This window comes from Chelonia mydas, chromosome 23 (genome assembly GCF_015237465.2).
Source record: "Chelonia mydas isolate rCheMyd1 chromosome 23, rCheMyd1.pri.v2, whole genome shotgun sequence".
Taxonomy (NCBI): domain Eukaryota; kingdom Metazoa; phylum Chordata; order Testudines; family Cheloniidae; genus Chelonia; species Chelonia mydas.
Window position 1 is genome coordinate 16282847 of NC_051263.2, and position 19422 is coordinate 16302268.

General features: G+C 62.4%; 4 protein-coding genes across 34 annotated transcripts in view; 2 read left to right on the forward strand and 2 right to left on the reverse strand.

The window, feature by feature from the left end:
• LOC119564877 (immunoglobulin superfamily member 1-like) overlaps nucleotides 1-19422 on the forward strand; it is a 967916-nt gene that overhangs the window by 588656 nt on the left and 359838 nt on the right. The gene's annotated exons all lie outside the window — the stretch shown is intronic.
• LOC119564866 (immunoglobulin superfamily member 1) overlaps nucleotides 1-19422 on the reverse strand; it is a 999687-nt gene that overhangs the window by 377422 nt on the left and 602843 nt on the right. The window lies entirely within an intron of this gene.
• The window catches only part of LOC119564865 (immunoglobulin superfamily member 1), a 798058-nt gene that overhangs the window by 234672 nt on the left and 543964 nt on the right, over nucleotides 1-19422 (reverse strand). The window lies entirely within an intron of this gene.
• Nucleotides 395-19154, forward strand: CNOT3 (CCR4-NOT transcription complex subunit 3). 26 transcript variants are annotated; one of them, XM_043534633.1, is made up of 19 exons: nucleotides 395-594; nucleotides 3036-3078; nucleotides 4878-4952; nucleotides 5394-5461; nucleotides 5849-5923; nucleotides 6547-6636; nucleotides 8376-8504; nucleotides 9056-9151; nucleotides 9454-9673; nucleotides 10986-11119; nucleotides 11778-11834; nucleotides 14564-14882; nucleotides 15370-15475; nucleotides 15550-15715; nucleotides 15816-15915; nucleotides 16287-16485; nucleotides 16826-16958; nucleotides 17876-18001; nucleotides 18327-19154. In XM_043534633.1, the coding sequence occupies exons 3-19, from the start codon at nucleotides 4928-4930 to the stop codon at nucleotides 18423-18425; spliced, it is 2142 nt and encodes a 713-aa protein (XP_043390568.1). In that variant the 5' UTR covers nucleotides 395-594; nucleotides 3036-3078; nucleotides 4878-4927; the 3' UTR covers nucleotides 18426-19154. The 26 variants fall into 26 exon arrangements, with proteins under 26 accessions (XP_043390568.1, XP_043390576.1, XP_037744180.1 ...); XM_043534632.1 differs by lacking the exon at nucleotides 3036-3078 and adding an exon at nucleotides 1345-1429 and having other exon boundaries at nucleotides 481-594; XM_037888250.2 differs by having other exon boundaries at nucleotides 489-594; nucleotides 14564-14912; nucleotides 16284-16485; nucleotides 16826-17051.

Here is a 19422-nt window from a genome sequence, read left to right on the forward strand (position 1 = left end):
GAATCCATCATCCCGCCTCCCCCACTTCAGCTAATCGTTGCGATCGAGCTATCCGCTGCCTCCGGGCTGGGAGCCAATCAGCTGCAAGAGTGGTTTCATAAGCGGCTCCCCCGACCAATGGGGGAGACCGAGCTGTGACGGGTATCGCCCCTTCCTTCCTTCTCCCATGTGGGCGAGCCTCCTTTATACCCCGCCCTTCTCGGCCAATAAACGCTGAGGATTGCTGACGGATGTGTGCTGAGGCTAATAAGAAGGAAGTTGGGCGTTGATTGACATACAAAGGGATAGGCGGGTGCCCTAGCTTGCCCCGCCTATATCTAATGTAGCCAATAGGAGAACAAAGTGACTTAAGGGGCGTGCGGCAAACCCAATGGGGTGCAGCCGGGGGGGCGGGGCCCTGCCCCGGGGCGGAGAGGCGGACGGAGGCAGCCGGCCGCCATCTTGGATGCCGCGGAGCCCGAGAGGCGGCGGCGGCGAGTTGGGGGGGGAGGGGGTCGCGACCCGGCTGAGCGGCGCCAGCAGCGCGACAGTCGGCCCGCGAGCAGGGGGGAGGGGACCGATCCCCGGGGCCCGACCGGCCCGCAGGAGCTTCCGGTGAGGGGGGGCCTGGGGGAGGGGCTGGGGGGAGGGGGTACGGGGACGCCATAGGGGGAGGGGCGCACGCGGGGGCCCTCTGCCGCGGGGGGCTGTAGCGGCTGCAGGAGGCCCGAGGGGCGGCGGGGCTGGCGGCCCCCAGGGGAAAGGGGGATCGGGCCGGGGAGCATCCCGGGGGCGGGACATGGGGTGGGGGGCGACAAGGGATCTGTCGGGGGAGCACGGGGGGGGCATGAGGGGGGCAGGGGTTGTGCGGGGGGGAGAGGCCCCCGTGTCCCCCTTCTCCAGTTGTCTGGTGCTTCAGCTCAGGCGGGAAGCTAGCAGCTGGAGCAAGGATACCTGGGTGTCCGTCCCCCCCCCCCCCCCCCAACTTAGGGGGCAGGCAGGCAGCCTAGTGGCTAGAGCAGTAGATCCGCCAGCAGGACGCCTGGGTTCTCCTCCCACCACTCCACAAAAGGGCTGGTTACTGGATCCCCCCTGGGCATGGATGGGATCGTGGGAGGCAGCAGGGCTCTGGCCATGATCCCTGGTGGGTATGCTGCCCATGGGATGTCTCCCTAAACCCCTCCATTGTCCCCCTCTGCCAGCAGCTCTGCCTCCACGCGCTCCCCAGAGGGCTTGGCCCTGGTGCCAGCTGGTACCAAGACAGCCGGGCCACGGCTGCGGGGGGGGGAAGGGGGCAAGGAGGGTTGGAAAACAGACAACTGCTCACAACTGCTACTAGCCAGGTAAAGAATCTATTTGCCTTAGGTGAAGCCCCATATCCCATTCCTCCCCTCAGAGCTGGCCAGACCCCTGCCCTGCAGCCGGATCAGAGCTGCTGCCCCCTAGAAGGGTAAGGCCTCGTCCTGTTCCCTACCCTAAGCCAACCATTCCCCCCTGCTCTGGGGCCAGATCAGAGTCATGCCCCCTAGAGCAGGAAAGTGTCCCGTTCCCCAACCTTTACAAAATTTACAAGGCCCAATCAGGCTCTTGTTAGCCGTATCTTCCCATCCACGTCTGTGTCAGGCCATTTGATTTTGGGATCCCTGGTCCTCAGCCTTCTCAGGGGAGGTAATCAGCAGAAGCCGTAGCATCTCCAGGCCTTTGCATCTCTGCTGATCCACAGGAGACAGGACCAGCTCAGAAATGGATTTAGCCATGGTTTTGGTTGTGGACAGTCTCCGGTTTTTTGGCTTTCAGACATTGCTGGGCAACAGTCTCTTCTAAAAGCTGCACACTTCCCTTTGGGGGAGCTTGTCCGTCGATCTTCGAGTGGATTAAAACAAGTTGCTGGTTTCCAGAATGTTTCAATCCAAATTTAAAGGGGCAGCCTCAATCTGATCAATTTCAGGGCTTTCCTGGCCACAGGGAAATTGACCAGGTCGCTCAATTGTATTGGAATTGCTCTGCAGGTCCCTTTCACCCTGACATAGCCGAGTCTCAGAAGGATCTAAGTCATTTCCAGGTGCACCACTTTACTCCCACTCCCCCTAGTTTGTGGCTGTACAGTTATGGGATTAATCATGGGTTTTGCTCATGCCAGTCACAGAGCATGGCTCCACTGTGCCAGGCGCTGTACGGACACAGGACAGTCCCTGCCTCACAGAGCAGGGAGCTTTACAAGCTGATTGTGAGGGGTGCTTGTGGGCGAGGCAGGGGATTGGGACGCCAGAGAGCCCCATTCAGCCACAGACTCCCTTTGCCCCCTCGCTCGCTATGATTTTTTCAGGGGCACCGAGGTGTTTAGCAGGATATGGGGGGCTTGGGTTCTCCCTAGATCATTGTGTTTATTGCCAGTCTCACGAGAAAAGCAGTGACAGCTACTCATCTGACAGGAGAAAACCAAGCAGGTGCCCACGCTGTACCATTCAGACAGCTCCCCACAACCACCCCCCTTCCGGCACAGTCCACAAGCCCAATTCACAATCTTAAGCAATTGGTGGCAGGTTGGAATCTAAAATGATCAGATCAGTTCACACTACTTGGTGTGTAAAGGCCAACATGTGTTTTAACTGGAGAAAATGTAGGCGATTGGTTAGAGCACGGGGGCTGGGAGCCAGGACTCTTGGGTTCTCTCCCTAACTCTGGGAGGGGAGTGGTGTCTAGTGGTTAGAGCAGGAGGAAATTGGCGTGAACTCACGGGTTCTACTCCAGCCTGCTGTGTGACCCAAGGTACATCACAGCCCCATTTTGTGCCTCAGTTTCCCCATCTGCAAAGCAGGCTTAGCGACACTCACCTCTCTCCGTAAGCCCTGTACAAAGGGGGCCGCCACGTGCTGCAGGTCTCCTCCCCCAGGTGTGGCACTCTCACTTACAGCCCAGAGCCCAGTCTTCGGCCACTGAGTCTTTATAGCTCCAGTCCTTTCCCAGCATCCCATGCTGCAGCACAGGCTGGGTGGGTGTGGGGGGGAGGGGCTCTCAACCTTCCTCCCAGTCATGTGCCTCTTTCACCTGTGTAGGAGCCGCCCACTTGCAGGCCCTAGACAGCCAGGCCACCTCTAGGTAAGCCAGAGCCCTTTGGCCTCTTGCAAAGCACTTGGGGGGCACGGCAGCTATTCAGTAGACACTGGGATCATATGGGCGAATAGGATCGTGGGGGGCACAGTGAGGGGCCCTGAGGTGAGACTGCTGGGATCCTGGGGGCAGCTTGGGGTCCCCCATCCCAGCCAGGCGTTGATCAGTCACAGAGGGTCAGGAGAGGCCCGCCAGCAGTGGGCCTCACCAGCTCCCTCTGTGTAGCTGAACAAAGAGAAGGTTCAGGGGTGACAGTTCCCCGCCTACTAGCCCCCGCATGGGGAGCAAACAGCTGCCCGGGGACTCCCTGGGCTGGTAGGCACTGGTCTTACCAGGGCCACTGGCTGGGAGGGGAAGCTTGGCCAGTTCAGATTGGAAATAAGGGGCAGGTTTTTAATGGGGGGGGCATAATTAACATCTGGAAGGGTTGGCTGGGTGTGGCTTCTCCATCAGTGGCAATTAGCCAATCCTGCTGGACTGTGTGCCCCCGGGGGGCAGACGAGATGATCGCTGTGAGGAGCTGGCTGAGAATCCTCCCTTAGGCCTCGGGGGGGGGGGGCAGATTAAAGGGACATGGCCAGCTCCCTGAGGCCTCCAGTATATTGTTCGGAAGCAAGGGGGTTCCCCCCATGCCTAAGGGGGGAAAGTTCTTTGGCGTATGACCTGACCTCCCCACCCCTTACAGTTTGCCTCCTGGGGAACCAGGAAGTGAAACTGAGCAAACAGACCTTAGCCGGTAATGCCCAGACCCCTTGGAGAGGACAAAGGGGGTGGAAACAGTCCCCTGTGAATCACTTTTCCCTGGGGTGGGGCATTGCTGGGGTGAGGGGGCAGATCAGGGGCCTGGCTGGGGCACACTGCACTGGGGCTATTCCCTGCCCCCCAAAGCCCATAGGGAGCAGATCAGGGGCCTGGCCAGGGCATCCTTGGCTGTGGCTTTTCTTTGTCCCCCAGAGACTGGAGTATACACTTGAGCTGCCCTGATTCGCACCAGGGGGGGCTGCACTACAGAATCCAGGGCGGCCCCTCCTGAGAATCAGCCCTTCGGTATGAAGCAGCCCAGGGAAACCCTATCTCTGCCCCCTCCAAGGAAATAACAAAGAGGATCCGGACTAGCCCGGTGGCTGAACCAGCTCCGGTCCAGGCGGCATCTGAACACATAGGCTCAGGTCTCCTCCCCACGCTCCCGTCGCCCACAGTCCTCCAGCCGGGGTTGCTGGTCCCGAGTCGCTGAGAACCGAGCTGGCTTCGCTCAGACTCCAGGCGCGGTCGGCTTCGGGGTTAACACCCAGCCACACCTGAATCCTGCCTGTCTCCCCAGCCCTGGCCCATGCTGGCTGCTTCTGCGCCACGCCCCCTGCCCAGCCTCAGGGCCACCGGCAGCAGTGCTCTGGCAAGGGGCCACACGGCCAGCGTCCCGTCAGCCGGGCCCCTTCTGGGCCAGCCACCCGGCCCTCTAAACCTGCTGTTTCATCGTTTGACTTGAAGGCTGGGTGGGTGTGTGCTGCCCTGCCCCCTGCTGCTGGGGTGGGTATGTGGCTGGGTGCCAGCGCTGCCCCCTGCTGGGGTGGGGGGATGTGAATGAACAGTCTTGGCACAACTGATCAAAGAATATGATGAGAGACTGGCTGACTGAGGGAGGGGTGGGGAAAGAGGCCTGGGGCCTCTCCCCTGTAGGGGGTGCCGGCTCCCATCCGACCCCAAGACAGGGACTGGCTGGCTCAGGGGCTCTCCCCGGTGGGTTGGGAGGGTGCATTACCGTAACCTTGTTTTGCTGTCCCCTGCAGCGTTGGAGCTTTCTGAAGCATGAGGAGAGCCCCCCGCCAGTGACCGAAACATGGCTGACAAGAGGAAATTGCAAGGTAGGGCGGCTCCTCCTGCAGGCTGCCCCCCGCCCTTCCCGGGGTGCATGGCTGGGGGCATATATGGGGGGGGCAGGCAGAGAGAGGGGCCTCTTCCCCTTCCCCCTGTGTGTGTTCCCTACTTTGTGAGAGCTGGAGCGATGGAGTTTGTCACGGCTGCATTTAGAGTCAGGGGGCTACGAGCCAGGACTGCTGGGTTCTCTCCCTGGCTCTGGGAGGGGAGTAGAGTCTAGTGGTTAGAATGAGGAGGTGGGGGGGGAGGTCTGGGAGCTAGGACTCCTGAGTTCTATTTGAGGTTCATTGTGTGACCTCAGGCCCATCCCTTCTCCCTCCCCTGTACCTCACGCTGGGCTCGGTGGGGGGGGCCGCGGGGAACGGGCAGGTGGCAGTAATTAGCCCTGTCGGAGGTTGGGGCTGACCCTCGCCCATCTGCTCCTCCAGGTGAGATCGATCGGTGTCTGAAGAAGGTCTCCGAGGGGGTGGAACAGTTTGAGGATATTTGGCAGAAGGTAAGAGCTCCCCCTTCGGCCTCAAACCCCCCCCCCGGCTCGCTGCCCCGCTCTCTCATCCTCCCCCACGTTGCTCTCTCCCTGTCCCTAAACTTTTCTGCTTTTCTCTCCTGTATCAATTCTCTTCTCTCCCCCGGCCTCGCTGCCCCCCTACCCTACATCACCCCAGAGCAGGCAGCCCCCTCTCCCCACTCCACATCTCACTGTGGATAGGGCAGCCCAGCCTTCCGGGCCTCACCCCACATTGGATCCCCCCAGACCCTCCTCTCTGGCTGTTGTAGCCCCCCAACTGATTCCACACCGGATCAGGGCGCCACCCCCAGCCTGCCAAGGGCACTCTGTCCCATCCCCCTACACTCTGTCTCATCCACTGTCTCTCGCCTGCAGCTCCACAATGCAGCAAACGCCAACCAGAAGGAGAAGTATGAAGCTGACCTGAAGAAGGAGATCAAGAAGCTCCAGGTAGGGCCCAGCACTTTGGCCATCTGTCCAGCAGGAGCCCTCAGGATACGTGGTCTCAGCCATGGCTGTCGGGAAAACACCCGCCACTGGAGTCCTGACTCCCAGCCACCTGTGCTCTCAACCACGGGACACCACTCCCCTCCCAGGGCTGGGGAGAGAACCCAGGAGTCCTGGCTCCTAGCCCCTTCTTTAACCACTAGACCCCACTCCCTTCTCAGAGCTGGGGATAGAACCCAGGACTCCTGGCTCCCATCCCCCCTGCTTTAACCTCTAGGCCCACTCCCCTTCCAGAACCAGGAATAGAACCCTGGTCTCGTGATCCCCAGTCTCTCCTTGTCTCGCCTTTCTGCCTCCCCTTATTGTCCAGCGAGATCTTTGTGCTCCCTGGTAAACCAGAGCTTGCGATTCTCACCCCACTCTGCAGAGGGCGTCCTCCCAGCTGGTGGGGGCTCATTGGGGGCAGGGGGGACTTTTTAGTGGCTGAGTGTCCTCGTTACCTCTCCCACGTCCAGACCAAGGCAGTGTTGGCTGTTGCCTCTAGGGGTCTAAGTGAGGCGGGTGGGTGGGTGCTATGGGCCCGTCTCTCTGCTGACCCTTCCCCTCTCTTCACCCCATCTCTGCAGAGGCTGAGGGACCAGATCAAGACGTGGGTAGCTTCAAACGAGATCAAGGACAAGAGGCAGCTGATAGACAACCGGAAACTCATTGAGACGGTAGGAGGCCAAAGGGGGTAATGGCCAGGCTTCAGGGCGGCAGCCTCTCGGGGTCAGGAAGGAAGTTTTGCCCCCAATCCAGAGCTGTAACTGGCGGGTTTTTCCTCCGCCCGTGAAAGCAGCAGCGGTCGGCTGGGGGCGGGGGGGGCCGCGCTGCTCTGAGACGGTCCTGCCTGGCGGGTGTCTCTTGCTCACGTGTGGGGACCCACTAGACCTGGGGGCGGGCGAGCGTCTCCCTCCAGCGCACAGAACAGAGACCTGGGGGATTTTCTGGCCCTTCCTGCACTGCCTGGGCATGGCTCCAGCGGCGCGGATCTTGGTGTCGGTGGCACCTTGGTTCCAGCGGCAGTTTAGACCCCCGTGGGCAGAGATGCTTCGATCTGGCGAAGGTCTCCAGGCGCTGAGGGAAAGCAAATGGCGGGAAGGGCCGGCCAGTTGATCTGCTGGGACTGGTGGGTGAGAGCAGGGGAAGGGGTTTTTGTGCTCTGCTTCTCGACCATCATGGGGGTCGCGCTGACTGGCTGCGTCTGGGGTTGGTGGATCACGGGCCTGGTAGGGCTGGCCCTAGCAACACTGCGCTGAGAAGGCTCCTGTGCGCTCAACCACTCTGCACTCGCAGGAGGCAGCAGTGGGGGAGTTGGAGGAGTGCTGGGACTCCTGAGTCCTCTCCCCAGCTCTGAGAGGGGAGTGGAGTTTGGGGGGGGCTGGGAGCCAGGACTCCTTTGTTCTTTCCCCGGCTCTGGGGTGGGGAGTTGGGTCTAGTGGTTAGAGCAGGGTGCTGGGAGCCAGGACTCCTGCACGCCAGATGTCCCAGCACCAGGGCTCAGCTACCCCTGCCAGTGGCGTAGTGTCACTCCCATCCTGGCACAGCCATGCAGCCATTGCGCAATCCTCTTGGCGGCCTCTGTGGGGCCAGCGTCCCCAACCCGCACCCCCGACAGCAGGTCTCCATGCACTGCGAGGGGATCGGTGTATCGGTCACCTCCAGTGATGCCCAGGCCCAGTCTCTGGGATCGTGGAGCCCCCCCATGAGCAGCTGTGCCCAGCTCTGGGCCCTTCTCTCCCAGCACAGCCCCCATGGGGATCTGTTCGGGGCAGTCCCAGCCATGGAGAGAACGGCACACAGAGGGTTTAAAGCTCAGGGGCTGAGTGACAGCAGCTGGGATCGTACCCCCTGGGTGGCGAGGCCTCCCCTGTGGGCACTGGGGGTGCTTTCCACTCCAGGGAAGGGGGGGATCCACCCACACACTCACCTGAGCCCCACCCTCCTCTCCAATAAGCCACTCCTCCCTCTGCTGTGATTGGCTGATGGGGCAGTGTGACATCACAGAGGGCAGCCAGCTGGCAGGGCAGGGACAGGTGGAGTCAGATCTGGAAGGGGTAGGGCCGGACTGGGGCCATTTGGGCATGAGGCTGGGTCCTGAATGACAGCAGGCGGCACGGGAGAGCGGTGGGGGCAGGGAGCTAGGATTCCTGGGTTCTGTGTCTGGCGAGGGGAGGGGGGTCTAGTAGTTAGAGCAGGGAGGGGCTGGGAGCCAGGAGCAGCTGAGAGGCTGCCAGGCATGGCCAACCAGGGCTATATTTGCCATGCCCCTGGACAGGATTGGGGTGGGGGGAGCCCCTATGTCTCTTGGGGTCTCTTGATCCCCTGTGCGGGAGTGGGGGACACTCCTCCCCCCCCCCCCCCCCCGTTTCCCCAGACACTGAGCCCGCCCCCACCTCCCTCTCTCCTGTTCCAGCAAATGGAGCGGTTCAAGGTGGTGGAGCGGGAGACCAAGACCAAAGCCTACTCCAAGGAGGGGCTGGGCCTGGCGCAGAAAGTCGACCCTGCCCAGAAGGAGAAGGAAGAGGTCGGCCAGTGGTTAACGGTGAGGCTGGGAGCGGGGGTATTCTGATCAGCTAAGTAAGGGTCAGACTGATGGGGGCATGGGGCAGAGCCAAAGTTGTGAGGAAAAACAGGGCTCTCTCCCCTGCTGTCCCCAGGGCAGCCCTAGGGGGCACTATGCTGCGGGAGGTTCATGGGGGGTGCTCTCCCTTCACAGTCATTGCTGGTCCCAAAGCCCCAGTGTGGCGCTCCGTCCTGAACAGCCTCGGCACCCCACCCCAGAGGGGCCACGTCTCAGTGCCCATGAGGGCTCCCTGGATAACTAGCCCCTGTACCACACCCCAGAAGAGGTCGCATCCCAGCACCAGGCGCGGGGCCCCTGTATGGATTACCGCCTTTCTGCAGGGCAGTTGGAGGCTTTATATTGGCCTGCGATCTTCAGTGAGGAAGCACCAGGGAAGGCCCCAGGTAGTGGTGGGGAGCAGCTGCCGAGTGTCTCGGGGGGGTTGCGGGCTGGCAGCAGCTGGCGTGTGGGAGCCCCTGGGGACTGCACTGGGGATGACAGTGTGCGGCTCTCCCCCCTTCCCCCCCCAGAACACCATCGACACGCTGAACATGCAGGTGGATCAGTTTGAGAGCGAGGTGGAGTCACTCTCTGTGCAGACACGCAAGAAGAAGGGGGACAAGGATGTGAGTCACTGCCTGCCTGGGACACAGGGAGGATGTGTGGGGTGGCACCGTGGCGGGGGGCAAGAGTGCGGGGAACTAGGACTCCTGGGTTCTATCCCTGGCACTGCGAGGGGAGTGGAGGCTAGTGGTTAGAGGGGGGGGGGAGGGGGCTGGGAGCCAGGACTCCTGGGTTCTCTCCTGGCTCTGGGCGGGGAGTGGGGGCTAGTGAAGGGGTGCTGTGCGCTGTGGCTGGAGAGGCGGGGTGTGGGCAGAGGGGGCCGTTTCTCAGCGTGTGTCCATCTGCCCATGCCCCTTCCCCGCAGAAGCAGGACCGGATCGAGGGGCTGAAGCGGCACATCGAAAAGCACCGGTACCACATCCGCATGCTGGAGACCATCCTGCGCATGCTGGACAATGACTCCATCCAGGTGGACTCAATCCGCAAGATCAAGGACGACGTGGAGTATTACGTGGACTCCTCGCAGGACCCCGACTTCGAGGAGAACGAGTTTCTCTACGATGACCTCGACTTAGAAGACATTCGTAAGTGTCCCGGCTCCCGCGGGGCAGAGACTGGGGTCGAGTTCCCCGCCCCCGGTCACCGTCTGTGTTCCGCTGATCAGGTCTCTCGCGGGAGGGCAGGTTTTTCCAACCACTTCGGCGTCCGCCTGGCTGGTCGCTGGGCCCTCTCCAGCTGATCGGCGTCCTGCTTGGGTTAGGGACCCCAGAACCACAGCCGGGATTGGAGCAGCCGAACCCAGAGGTAACCCAGACCGGGAAGGGACCCCCTCGCTTAGCCGAACCGCCCACCCTGCCGTGAGGAGGGTTGGCTGAGAGCTTCCCAGTGGAATCCAGGCTCCCCTCGCCTTGCTGCAGATGCTTCCCGAGGTCTCGCTGGCTTTTTTCACGACCGTGTCCCAGCTGCAGCAACCGGGGGAACCGCCCCTGTCTTACAGCTGAAATAGTCCGGGGGTGGGGGGGCCCGTGCAATTTGTATGATTAAATCTCATCCCATTTCTATGACTCGGGTCCTGCAGGTCATCCTGTCCTGCCTGTGGAAAGCACCGCTCCTCTGGAGTCACGCCGCCCCCAAAGACTGTGTGTCTTCAGCCGATTTCGCTCGCGCCTTCCTGCTCTCCGTGTCTCATTCCCCTCCCGCCCCCGCAATCCCTTGTGCGATCGCTGGGGAGGGCACGCCTTGGCTGTCAAGGGGGCACGAGGAGGGGGCCACTGCTCAGAAATCCTGGCGCAGATTCCCTCAGCAGCCAGGGCTACTATAGGGCTTTGCCTTTAGATCGATCAGAGGAGAGATTCTCTCCGCAGAACCCAGGAGCCCCCGCGGTTCCAATTGCCCCAGGTGTGGCTTTGTGAGGCCCCCGAATCCAGCAACAGCATGTTTCATTTCCTTGCATCTTTCTGGAAAGGCCTGGAAATGTTCCTCTTCGGCTTTTCCTGGATTACGTCTGGAGGAGCTGGAGCCTTGGCGCTTTACAGCCTGTTAATCACCTGGCTAGAGGCGTTGGGGTTTTATCCCAGAGCAGTTTTCTCCAAAGTGTGTTCAGGCCATTGGTGTTTACAGAGAGTTTAGAAGAAATTGCTCCCGTCCGTTCCTGAATTGGAACGTTACCCTCCATCCAAAGCGTCCCCCTGGGCGAGCAGGGAGACAAGACCAGAGCTGGGAGATCTCAGCTCCCTGGGTACGTGGCCTGGGAGAACTCCGGTTGGAACAGATCTCCGGTTTTCTCCCCGGGAAAGCAGGGCAGACCGGATGCAAGCGCAGGGCGGGATGCTGGCGTCTTTGACTCCCAGCCCGGCTGCCTAACTGCGTCTTGTTCTGCTCCCCGTCCCCTTCCAGCGCAGGCTCTGGTAGCCACCTCCCCGCCCAGCCACAGCCATCTGGAGGACGAGATCTTCAACCAGTCCAGCAGCACTCCCACCTCCACCACCTCCAGCTCGCCCATTCCGCCCAGCCCTGCCAACTGCACGACGGTAAGGAGCCCCGCCCCCGCCTGGCACAGCCCTGCCCCTCGAGTCCTGCCCCAGTGGGATCCGTCGCCCAGCCCCGTACAAAGTGGGACAGTCGGAGGCCTGCGCAGGCAGGCTCCCAGGCAGCCAGGGTAACCCAGCGGCAGGGGTGCTGGGTCAGTGTCCCTTAAGGAAGGCAGCATTGCCTAGTGAGGGGGGCTGGGAGCCAGGACATCTGGGTTCTCTCCTGGCTCTGGGAGGGGAGCGGAGTCTAGTGGTTAGAGCAGGGGGCTGGGAGTCAGGACCCCCAGGTTCTATCCTGGCTGTTAGAGGGGAGTGGGGTCTAGTAGTTAGAGCAGGGGGGGTGGGGAGGGGCTGGGAACCAGGACACCTGGGCTCTCTCCTGGCTTAGGGAAATGGGAGGGGGGAACTAGGGGTGAGAACAAGGGGGCACTGCCTCCTGGCAGTGATGTCCAGTGCATGTGCCCCCGATAACGGTGACCATGGCCCAGCCGCACCAGGCCTCCGGTGCCATGGGTAGGGCAGAGTCGACCGGCAGAGTGACCCCAATAACGAGGGAGACATCAGTGTGTCGTGTGCTGGCTGCCCCGCGGCAGGGCTGGTCCCCCCATCTCCACGGGGAGTGGCAGGGCGAGCACTGACTGTCCCCCCCCACCCCCAGGAGAATTCGGAAGATGACAAGAAGAGGGGGCGGTCGACAGACAGCGAGGTCAGTCAGGTGAGTAACTTGGCGGGCGCCTGCCCTTATGCTGGGGGGGGGGGTGTGGTGGGGTGGGGTGCTGGCTACTGATCGGAGCTTGGGGATTTCACCAGGACTCCTGGGTTCTGTCCCCGGCTCTGGGAAGGGAGTGGGGGCGAGTGGGTTAGAGCAGGGAGCTGGAAGCCAGGACTCCTGGGTTCTCTCCGGCTCTCGGAGGGGAGGGGGGCGCGGCTGGGACCCAGGACTCCTGGGTTCTCTCCCCTGCTCTGGGGGGTGAGTGGTTAGAGCTGGGGGGGTCGCTGGGAGCCAGGACTCTTGGGTTCCCTCGGCTGGGGGCGGGTCTAATACAGGGTTTGGTGAGGACTTCGTGGGGAAGCCTGGGAACATGGCCGCCCCAGCCACTTGGGCTGGGAGTGGGTGTGGCTGCCTTAGCCCCGCCTCCTCCTGCTCCTTGTTGGGGGGCTGGGATCACATGGGCTCTTAGCCCTGCCCCCTCCCAGCCTCCTTCCAGTGAGGCGCAGGGCGGGGCCGCCACGGCCTGGGCTGGCCCTGGGAGGCTGCTGGGATGGCTGCCGTGGGGCCAGGCTACCCACCTGCAGTGAGCTGGGGAGCTCGAGTGGGGTGTGGTCAGAGTGGGGCGGTGCTGAGCTTGTGGGGTCAGAATGGGGGGCCATGGGGCTCTATGAGTGGGGCTGTGGGGACTCATGGTGGGGGCTGTGGGGCTCAGGTGGGGAGGGGCAGAATGGGGGAGATATGGGGACTCAGCAGGGGGGCTGTGGGGCTCAGGTGGGGAGGGGTCAGAGTTGGGGGGCTGTGGGGCTCAGTTGTGGAGGGGTCAGAGTGGGGGCTATGGGGCTCAGGTGGGGCCTATGGGGTTCTCAGTGGGGGGGCTGTGGGGCTCAAGTGAAGAGGGCTCAGAGTGGGGGGGCCTCAGAGTGGGGGCTATGGGGCTCAGGTGGGGAGGGGTCTCGGAGTGGGAACTATGGGGTCTCGGAGTGGGAACTATGGGGTCTCGGAGTGGGGCCTATGGGGCTCAGGTGGGGGCTATGGGGGTCTCAGTGGGGGGGCTGTGGGGCTCGGTGGGGAGGGCTCAGAGTGGGGGGGCTGTGGGGCTCAGATGGAGTGGGGGGCTGTGGGGACTCAGGTGGGGTCAGAATGGGGGAGATGGGGACTCAGTGAGGGGGCTGTGGGGCTCAGGTGGGGAGGGGTCAGAGTGGGGGGGCTGTGCGGACTATGGGATCTCAGTGGGGGGGCTGTGGGGCTCAGGTGGGGAGGGCTCAGAGTGGGGGGGCTGTGGGGCTCAGATGGAGTGGGGGGCTGTGGGGACTCAGGTGGGGTCAGAATGGGGGAGATGGGGACTCAGTGAGGGGGCTGTGGGGCTCAGGTGGGGAGGGGTCAGAGTGGGGGGGCTGTGGGGACTATGGGATCTCAGTGGGGGGGCTGTGGGGCTCAGGTGGGGAGGGCTCAGAGTGGGGGGCGGTGGGGAGGGGTCTCAGTGGGGGGGCTGTGGGGACTCAGGTGGGGTCAGAATGGGGGAGATACGGGGACTCGGGGGGCTGTGAGGCTCAGGTGGGCTGGGCTAATAATGTGGGGGCTATTGGAGTCAGAATGCGGGGCTATGGTGACACAGATGGGGCGGGCTCAGGGTGGGGGGCCCATGGAGCTTGTGGGGAGGGGTCAGAGTGAGGGGGCTGTGGGAAGCAATGTGCCTCTGAGCGGGGACGCAGGTGCAGGGAGGGATCAGCAGTGGGGGGTCCAAGTGAGTTCCCCCCCACAGCCCCACACAGGCAGGGGAGCAGAGAAAGGGCCTCGGGGCAGAGCACTCTCAAACGCTCACAGACAGCAAACCGGACAGAGACACACACACGCCCCCACCCCCCCAAGCCTGGCTCGGTTGCACAGAGGGGGCAGTGCCCGTGGCTCTCAGCTGCTGGTGTGGGGCCCATCAGCGCTGCCAGGTTGCAGAGGCTGAGACTTTGTGCAGGCTCCCGGCGTGTCCCTCCCACGGCAGGCTCGGTGCCGCTGGGGACCAGCCAGTGCCATCTTGCAGCAGCGAGTTCCATGCTTCCTGATGCTTTGGCCTAGTGTGTTTGGGCAGCAGCGGGGCCAGGTCCCTCACCACAGCACGTAACGCTCATAGAACTGGGGCAGGGGCTCACGGCCTCGCCCAGGGTTGCCCTGGCCCGCTGTGGCAGAGTGGGGTGTGGAGCCCGGCTCTGCCAAGGCCCTGGGTAGTGTCCTGCCCGCTCAGCAAGTCTGCCTGCCTTACCCAGGGGTGGGAGCACATGGACACCGGGAGCCAGGACTCCTAGGTTCCCTCCACAGCTCTGGGAGGGGAGTAGGGTCTAGTGATTAAAGCGGGGTGTGGTCTAGGAGCCAAGACTCTTGGGTTCCATTGATGGCTCTGGGGCAGGGAGTGGGGGCTAGTGGTTAGAGCAGGGGGGAGCTGGGAGCCAGGACTCCTGGGTTCCCTCCACAGCTCCGGGAGGGGAGTAGGGTCTAGTGATTAAAGCGGGGTGTGGTCTAGGAGCCAAGACTCTTGGGTTCCATTGATGGCTCTGGGGCAGGGAGTGGGGGTTAGTGGTTAGAGCAGGGGGGAGCTGGGAGCCAGGACTCCTGGGTTCTCTCCCAGCTCTGAGAGGGGAATGGGGTCTAGTGGTTAGAGCAGGGGGGCTGGGAGCCAGGACTCTTGGATTCCATTGACGGCTCTGGGGGGGGGAGCAGGACTAATCCTCGTCTGTCCACAGTCTCCCGCGAAGAACGGTTCGAAAAGCGTCCACAACAACCACCCCCCGCCCTCGCCGGCCGTCACACCCAGCTACCAGCTGGGCAGCAGCTCCAGCACCTCTTCCTCGCTGGGCAACGGCCCGGGCTCCAGCAGCAACGGAGCCGTGTCCAACAGCAGCGGGAGCGGTGGGGCCAAGGCCATCCCAGTCGCCGGCCACACGCCCAGCACCCCCACCCCCTACGCCCAGGCCGTCGCGCCCCCGCCCCCCGGTGCCAACGCCTCGCAGCCCCGGCCTCCCAGCGCCCAGCAGAACGCCAGCAAGCAGAACGGGGCCACCAGTGAGTGCCGGGAGGAGGCACGGTTCAAGGGTCAGCACAGAGAATGAGTCCCTGGTCTGTTGCCAGGCTCTGGAGGGTGGGAGTGGGGTCTAGTGGTTAGAGCGAGGGCTGGAAGCCAGGACTCCTGGCTTCTGTCCCCAGCTGAGGCAGGGGAGTGGGGTCTAGTGGTTACAGCGGGGGCTGGGAGCCAGGACTCCTGGCTTCTGTCCCCAGCTGAGGCAGGGGAGTGGGGTCTAGTGGTTACAGCGGCGTCTGGGAGCCAGGACTCCTGGCTTCTGTCCCTAGCTCAGGCAGGGGAATGGGGTCTAGTGGTTGAGGTGGAGAGGCTGGGAAGCAGGATTCCTGGGTTCTGAACCTGGTTGGGAAGGGGGGTGTCTCATTGGCCTGATTGCCTGGGACTTTTCAAACTCGGCCATGGGGTGCTCTAAACAATGGGGTGCTCTCCTACCCTGCCCCCCACACCCTGAGCTGCATCTCCACTCCCCAGGTTACAGCTCTGTGGTGGCTGACAGCACATCGGACTCCGTTCTCGGCAGCAGCGGCCCAGCGCTCCCCAGCCAGCCAGTGGCCCACAACCCGCCCAGCAGCGCTGCGTGAGTACCCGCCTGGCGGCCGCACCCCCCACAGCCCCACCAGCCACTCACTGATGCTCTCTCCTCTCCCCCAGGAAAGAGCCCAGCGGAGCCCCTGCGCCCCCCAGTGCCAGCTCTGGCCTGCTAGTCCCCATGACGGTGAATACCCCAAGCTCCCCGACCCCGTCCTTCTCCGAAGCCAAGCCGAGCCAGCCATTGCTCAACGGGCCGCCCCAGTTCAGCTCCACGCCAGAAATCAAGGTGAGCCTGCCCCGTCCGTGTGGGGGATGGGGGGCACCTCGGGGGATGAGAGGGCACAGCCACAGGACTCCCTTCCACCCACCCTGTCTGTCACTTCCAGGCACCCGAGCCCCTGAGCAGCTTGAAATCCATGGCAGAGCGGGCAGCCATTGGATCCAGTATAGAGGACCCAGTGCCATCTCTCCACCTGGCTGAAAGGGGTGAGGATTCCTGGGTTCTCTCCCCAGCTCTGGGGGGGGAGTGGGGTCTAGTGGTTGGGGGGGACGGGGGACTGGGAGCCAGGACTCCTGGGTTCAATCTTCAGCAGGCTCTCAGGCTTTTGGGCCTTGCTGGAGCACAGGAAGGGATTCCACCCATGCACATGGTGTCCCAGCACAGCTGACTGCAGTGTCAAGCATGCGGAGTTCCAGATGAGGGGGTCTCTGTAGGACCAGCCCCTGCGTCCCACCCGAGAGGCGGCTGCATCTCAGCACCGGGCGAGGGATTGTTGCATAAACTGGTTTTAAAGCTTTGTGCTCCCAATGCTCTCTGAGGAATCTAACGGGCTGTCTGTTGTCTGTCCCCCCAGCAGACATTTTAATTAGTAGTACGACCTCGCAGCCGGCCTCCAGCCAGCCGCCTATCCAGCTGTCGGAGGTGAACATCCCTCTCTCCCTGGGGGTCTGCCCCCTGGGACCGGTGCCCCTCACCAAGGAGCAGCTCTACCAGCAGGCCATGGAGGAGGCAGCCTGGCATCACATGCCTCACCCCTCGGACTCAGAGAGGATCCGGTAAGGCACAGTCCCTGGGATGTTGGGGGCTTGGAGAGAACAGGACTCCTGGATTCAATCCTTGACTTTGAGCAGGGAGTAGGGTCTAGTGGTTAGATCCGGGGGGGTGTGGGTGGGAGTTGGGACAGCTGGGTTATCTCCCCAGCTCTGGCAGGGGAGTGGGGGCTAGTGGTTAGAGCGGGGAGGGCTGGGAGCCAGGACAGCTGGATTGTATCTCCAGCCTCAGGGGGGAGTGGGGAGGGGATTGGGAGCCAGGACTGCTCTGTTCTGTTCCCAGTAGACACTGTGTGCTGCTCCCCCGCCCATCAGGCTGTCTAACCCCCTCCCCCCACCCCCGCAGGCAGTACCTGCCCCGGAACCCCTGCCCGACCCCCCCTTACCACCACCAGATGCCTCCACTGCACTCGGACACCGTGGAGTTCTACCAGCGGCTCTCGACGGAGACGCTCTTCTTCATCTTCTACTATCTGGAGGTACAGAAGGGCCCCCTCTGCAGGCTAGAGCGCTCTATAGTCCCGCCCTGTCTGGCCGCCGCTGCCGCCTTTCCCTCGGGCAGGAGGGGCGAGGTGGGTGACTGCTGCCAACGTGCCCCCCCCCCACCGCTGCTGGCTTTGCGCATCGGCCACCTGACACTCCCCTCCCTGCAGGTGTGGATGGTATGCTCCATCCCTCCCCCTCCCCCATTGGTACCTCACACCCCTCCTTGGCCACCTGCAGTTGGTATGTGCAAGGGGAACTCCCCTCCCTGCAGGTGTGAATGGTACATTTCCCTTCCCTGCCATTGGCAGGTGCCAAGATCTTCTCTCTCTCTCACTCCACCTGCCTCTGGTATGTGGGAGGGGATCCTCCCCACAGGTGCTGATGGTACAGTCCCCCTTGACCATCCCTGTGGTTGGTACATGTCGAGACATACAACAGGGGACAAGGGGTGTGTATGCCAAGAGTCCCCCCCCCCCCATGCCCAGAGCATTTGGTACATGCTGAATGGTGCTATCGCTCTATTTGCTATGTAGCTAGTCTTTATGTAGCTAGTCTGCCTCCCCCAAAAGAAGAGCTAATGGTACATTCCCCTTCTCCCCTGCTGCCTTTGGTACTTACCAAGCCATTGCCCACCCCCACGCTGGTGGTATGGGCTCAGCCATGCCCCCAGGTCCTGTGGTCTGGTCCCAGCTGCCTCCTGTGTCAGTGGTACAGGCCAAGTCACTCCCCAGGTCCAATGGTACCTGCCCAGCTACCCCCTGAGCCAGTGGCACATGCCATCTGCTTCCCCCCCCCCCGACCCAGGCCCCATGGGGGCGGGGTGTCCCAGCTGCCCCCCAGCCCTGTGGGAGGATCCCAGCTGCCCCCCACTGGCCCGCGGTGTGACGCGCCTGGTTCTCTCTCTCTCCAGGGTACCAAGGCGCAGTACCTGGCGGCCAAAGCCCTGAAGAAGCAGTCGTGGCGGTTCCACACCAAGTACATGATGTGGTTCCAGCGGCACGAGGAGCCCAAGACCATCACGGATGAGTTTGAGCAGGTTAGCGCCTCCCCCCTCCCGCCGGGACCCCCTCCGTGCTGCTGCCCCACAGCACAATGCAGCCACCTCTGGGGTGGGGCCGCTAACATGGGGGAAGGGATTCAGTCAGAGAGCCTACTACCACAAGTCACTCCGCTCCCCACAGCAGACTCCTCCATATCAAAGCCAGCCCTGGCACCCATGGGGAGACCCTACAATAACAAACCGGCATGTACCGCACTCCAGAACAGCCCTGCATGTTCAGGCCGAAATCGGGCAGTGGTACGTGCAGCACCATAGGCTCTGCCCATCTGCTGATGCCTCCCCCCCCATGTTCCCCCCTCAGGGCACGTACATCTACTTCGACTATGAGAAATGGGGCCAGCGGAAGAAGGAAGGGTTCACTTTCGAGTACCGGTATCTAGAAGACCGTGACCTGCAGTGACGCCTGCTCACCCCCCAGGGGGCGCCAGCCTTCCAGAGTCACGCGTGCGGGACATTGGGGTGTGGGGGAGGGAAGGAGAGGCCAAGCTCACCTCCCCCACCCCCATTCCACCTCCCCCACCCAACCCCCCCCCAGGCGGGGGCCCCCTCCGGCCATCTGAACCCTTTAAATGCATGCAGTTTTAAAAGATGTGGGTGGGGGGGCTGTGGCTGTGAAGGGAGGGGACTCAGCCATTCCCCAGCCCCCCTTCCTGGGTGAGTGTTGGCGGGGGGGCGGGCAGAGGGACATGCGCAGGCAAAAAAAAAAGTGAACAAAGATGATCTTGGAGGAGGAGTGTTGCAGGAGGGGAATGAAATCATTTGGCTTTTAAAAAAAAAAAAAAAAAAAATTAAAGCAGCAAAAAATCCAGCAGAATTATTGTTACCCCCACACACACACACAAATTCCTCCGGGGGGGGGGGGGGCCCAAACCCCACCTCCCCCTCAGTTCTCCCCCTCCCATTTTTCGTCTCCTCCCCACTCCCATGAGATCCAGCCCCAGAGCAGATCGGCTGGGTTTTCCTTGGGGGAGGGACGGACAGGAATTCAAAAGGGGAGGCTGTTTTTCTGATTGCTTTTCCCCCCTTCTCCCGAGGTGCTATGCAGCCGCTGAGGGCCGGGTGTTTAAAATATTTTTCGTAACCCTATTTTCATTTTGGAAAATATTTATGAATAAATAGTTTTATATGATGTCTTCTCACGCAAGAAATGGGGGCGGGGGGGGGAGGTCACCGGCAACTGGCAGCTTTCTGCGCCGTTGACAGCGTCGGAGAGGTAAGGGCGGGGGGCAGGAATGAGATACAGTCCTTGCTGCAGGGTTAGCTTAGAGACGCAGAGCCAGGACTCCTGGGTTCTATCCCTAGCTTGGGGAGGGGAGGGGAGTTGGGGTGGTTAGAGCGAAGGGGGCTGGGAGCCAGGACTCCTGGGTTCTCTCCCTGGCTCGGGGAGGGGAGTGGGG

Bases quoted from the DNA above. Each gene is read 5' to 3' on its own strand.
- CNOT3 (XM_037888249.2), top strand. From the start codon at position 4,928: ATGGCTGACAAGAGGAAATTGCAAG. The intron at 5,924-6,546 runs GTAGGGCCCAGC...CCATCTCTGCAG, and splicing joins AGGAGATCAAGAAGCTCCAG to AGGCTGAGGGACCAGATCAA. The intron at 6,637-8,375 runs GTAGGAGGCCAA...CTCCTGTTCCAG, and splicing joins ACCGGAAACTCATTGAGACG to CAAATGGAGCGGTTCAAGGT.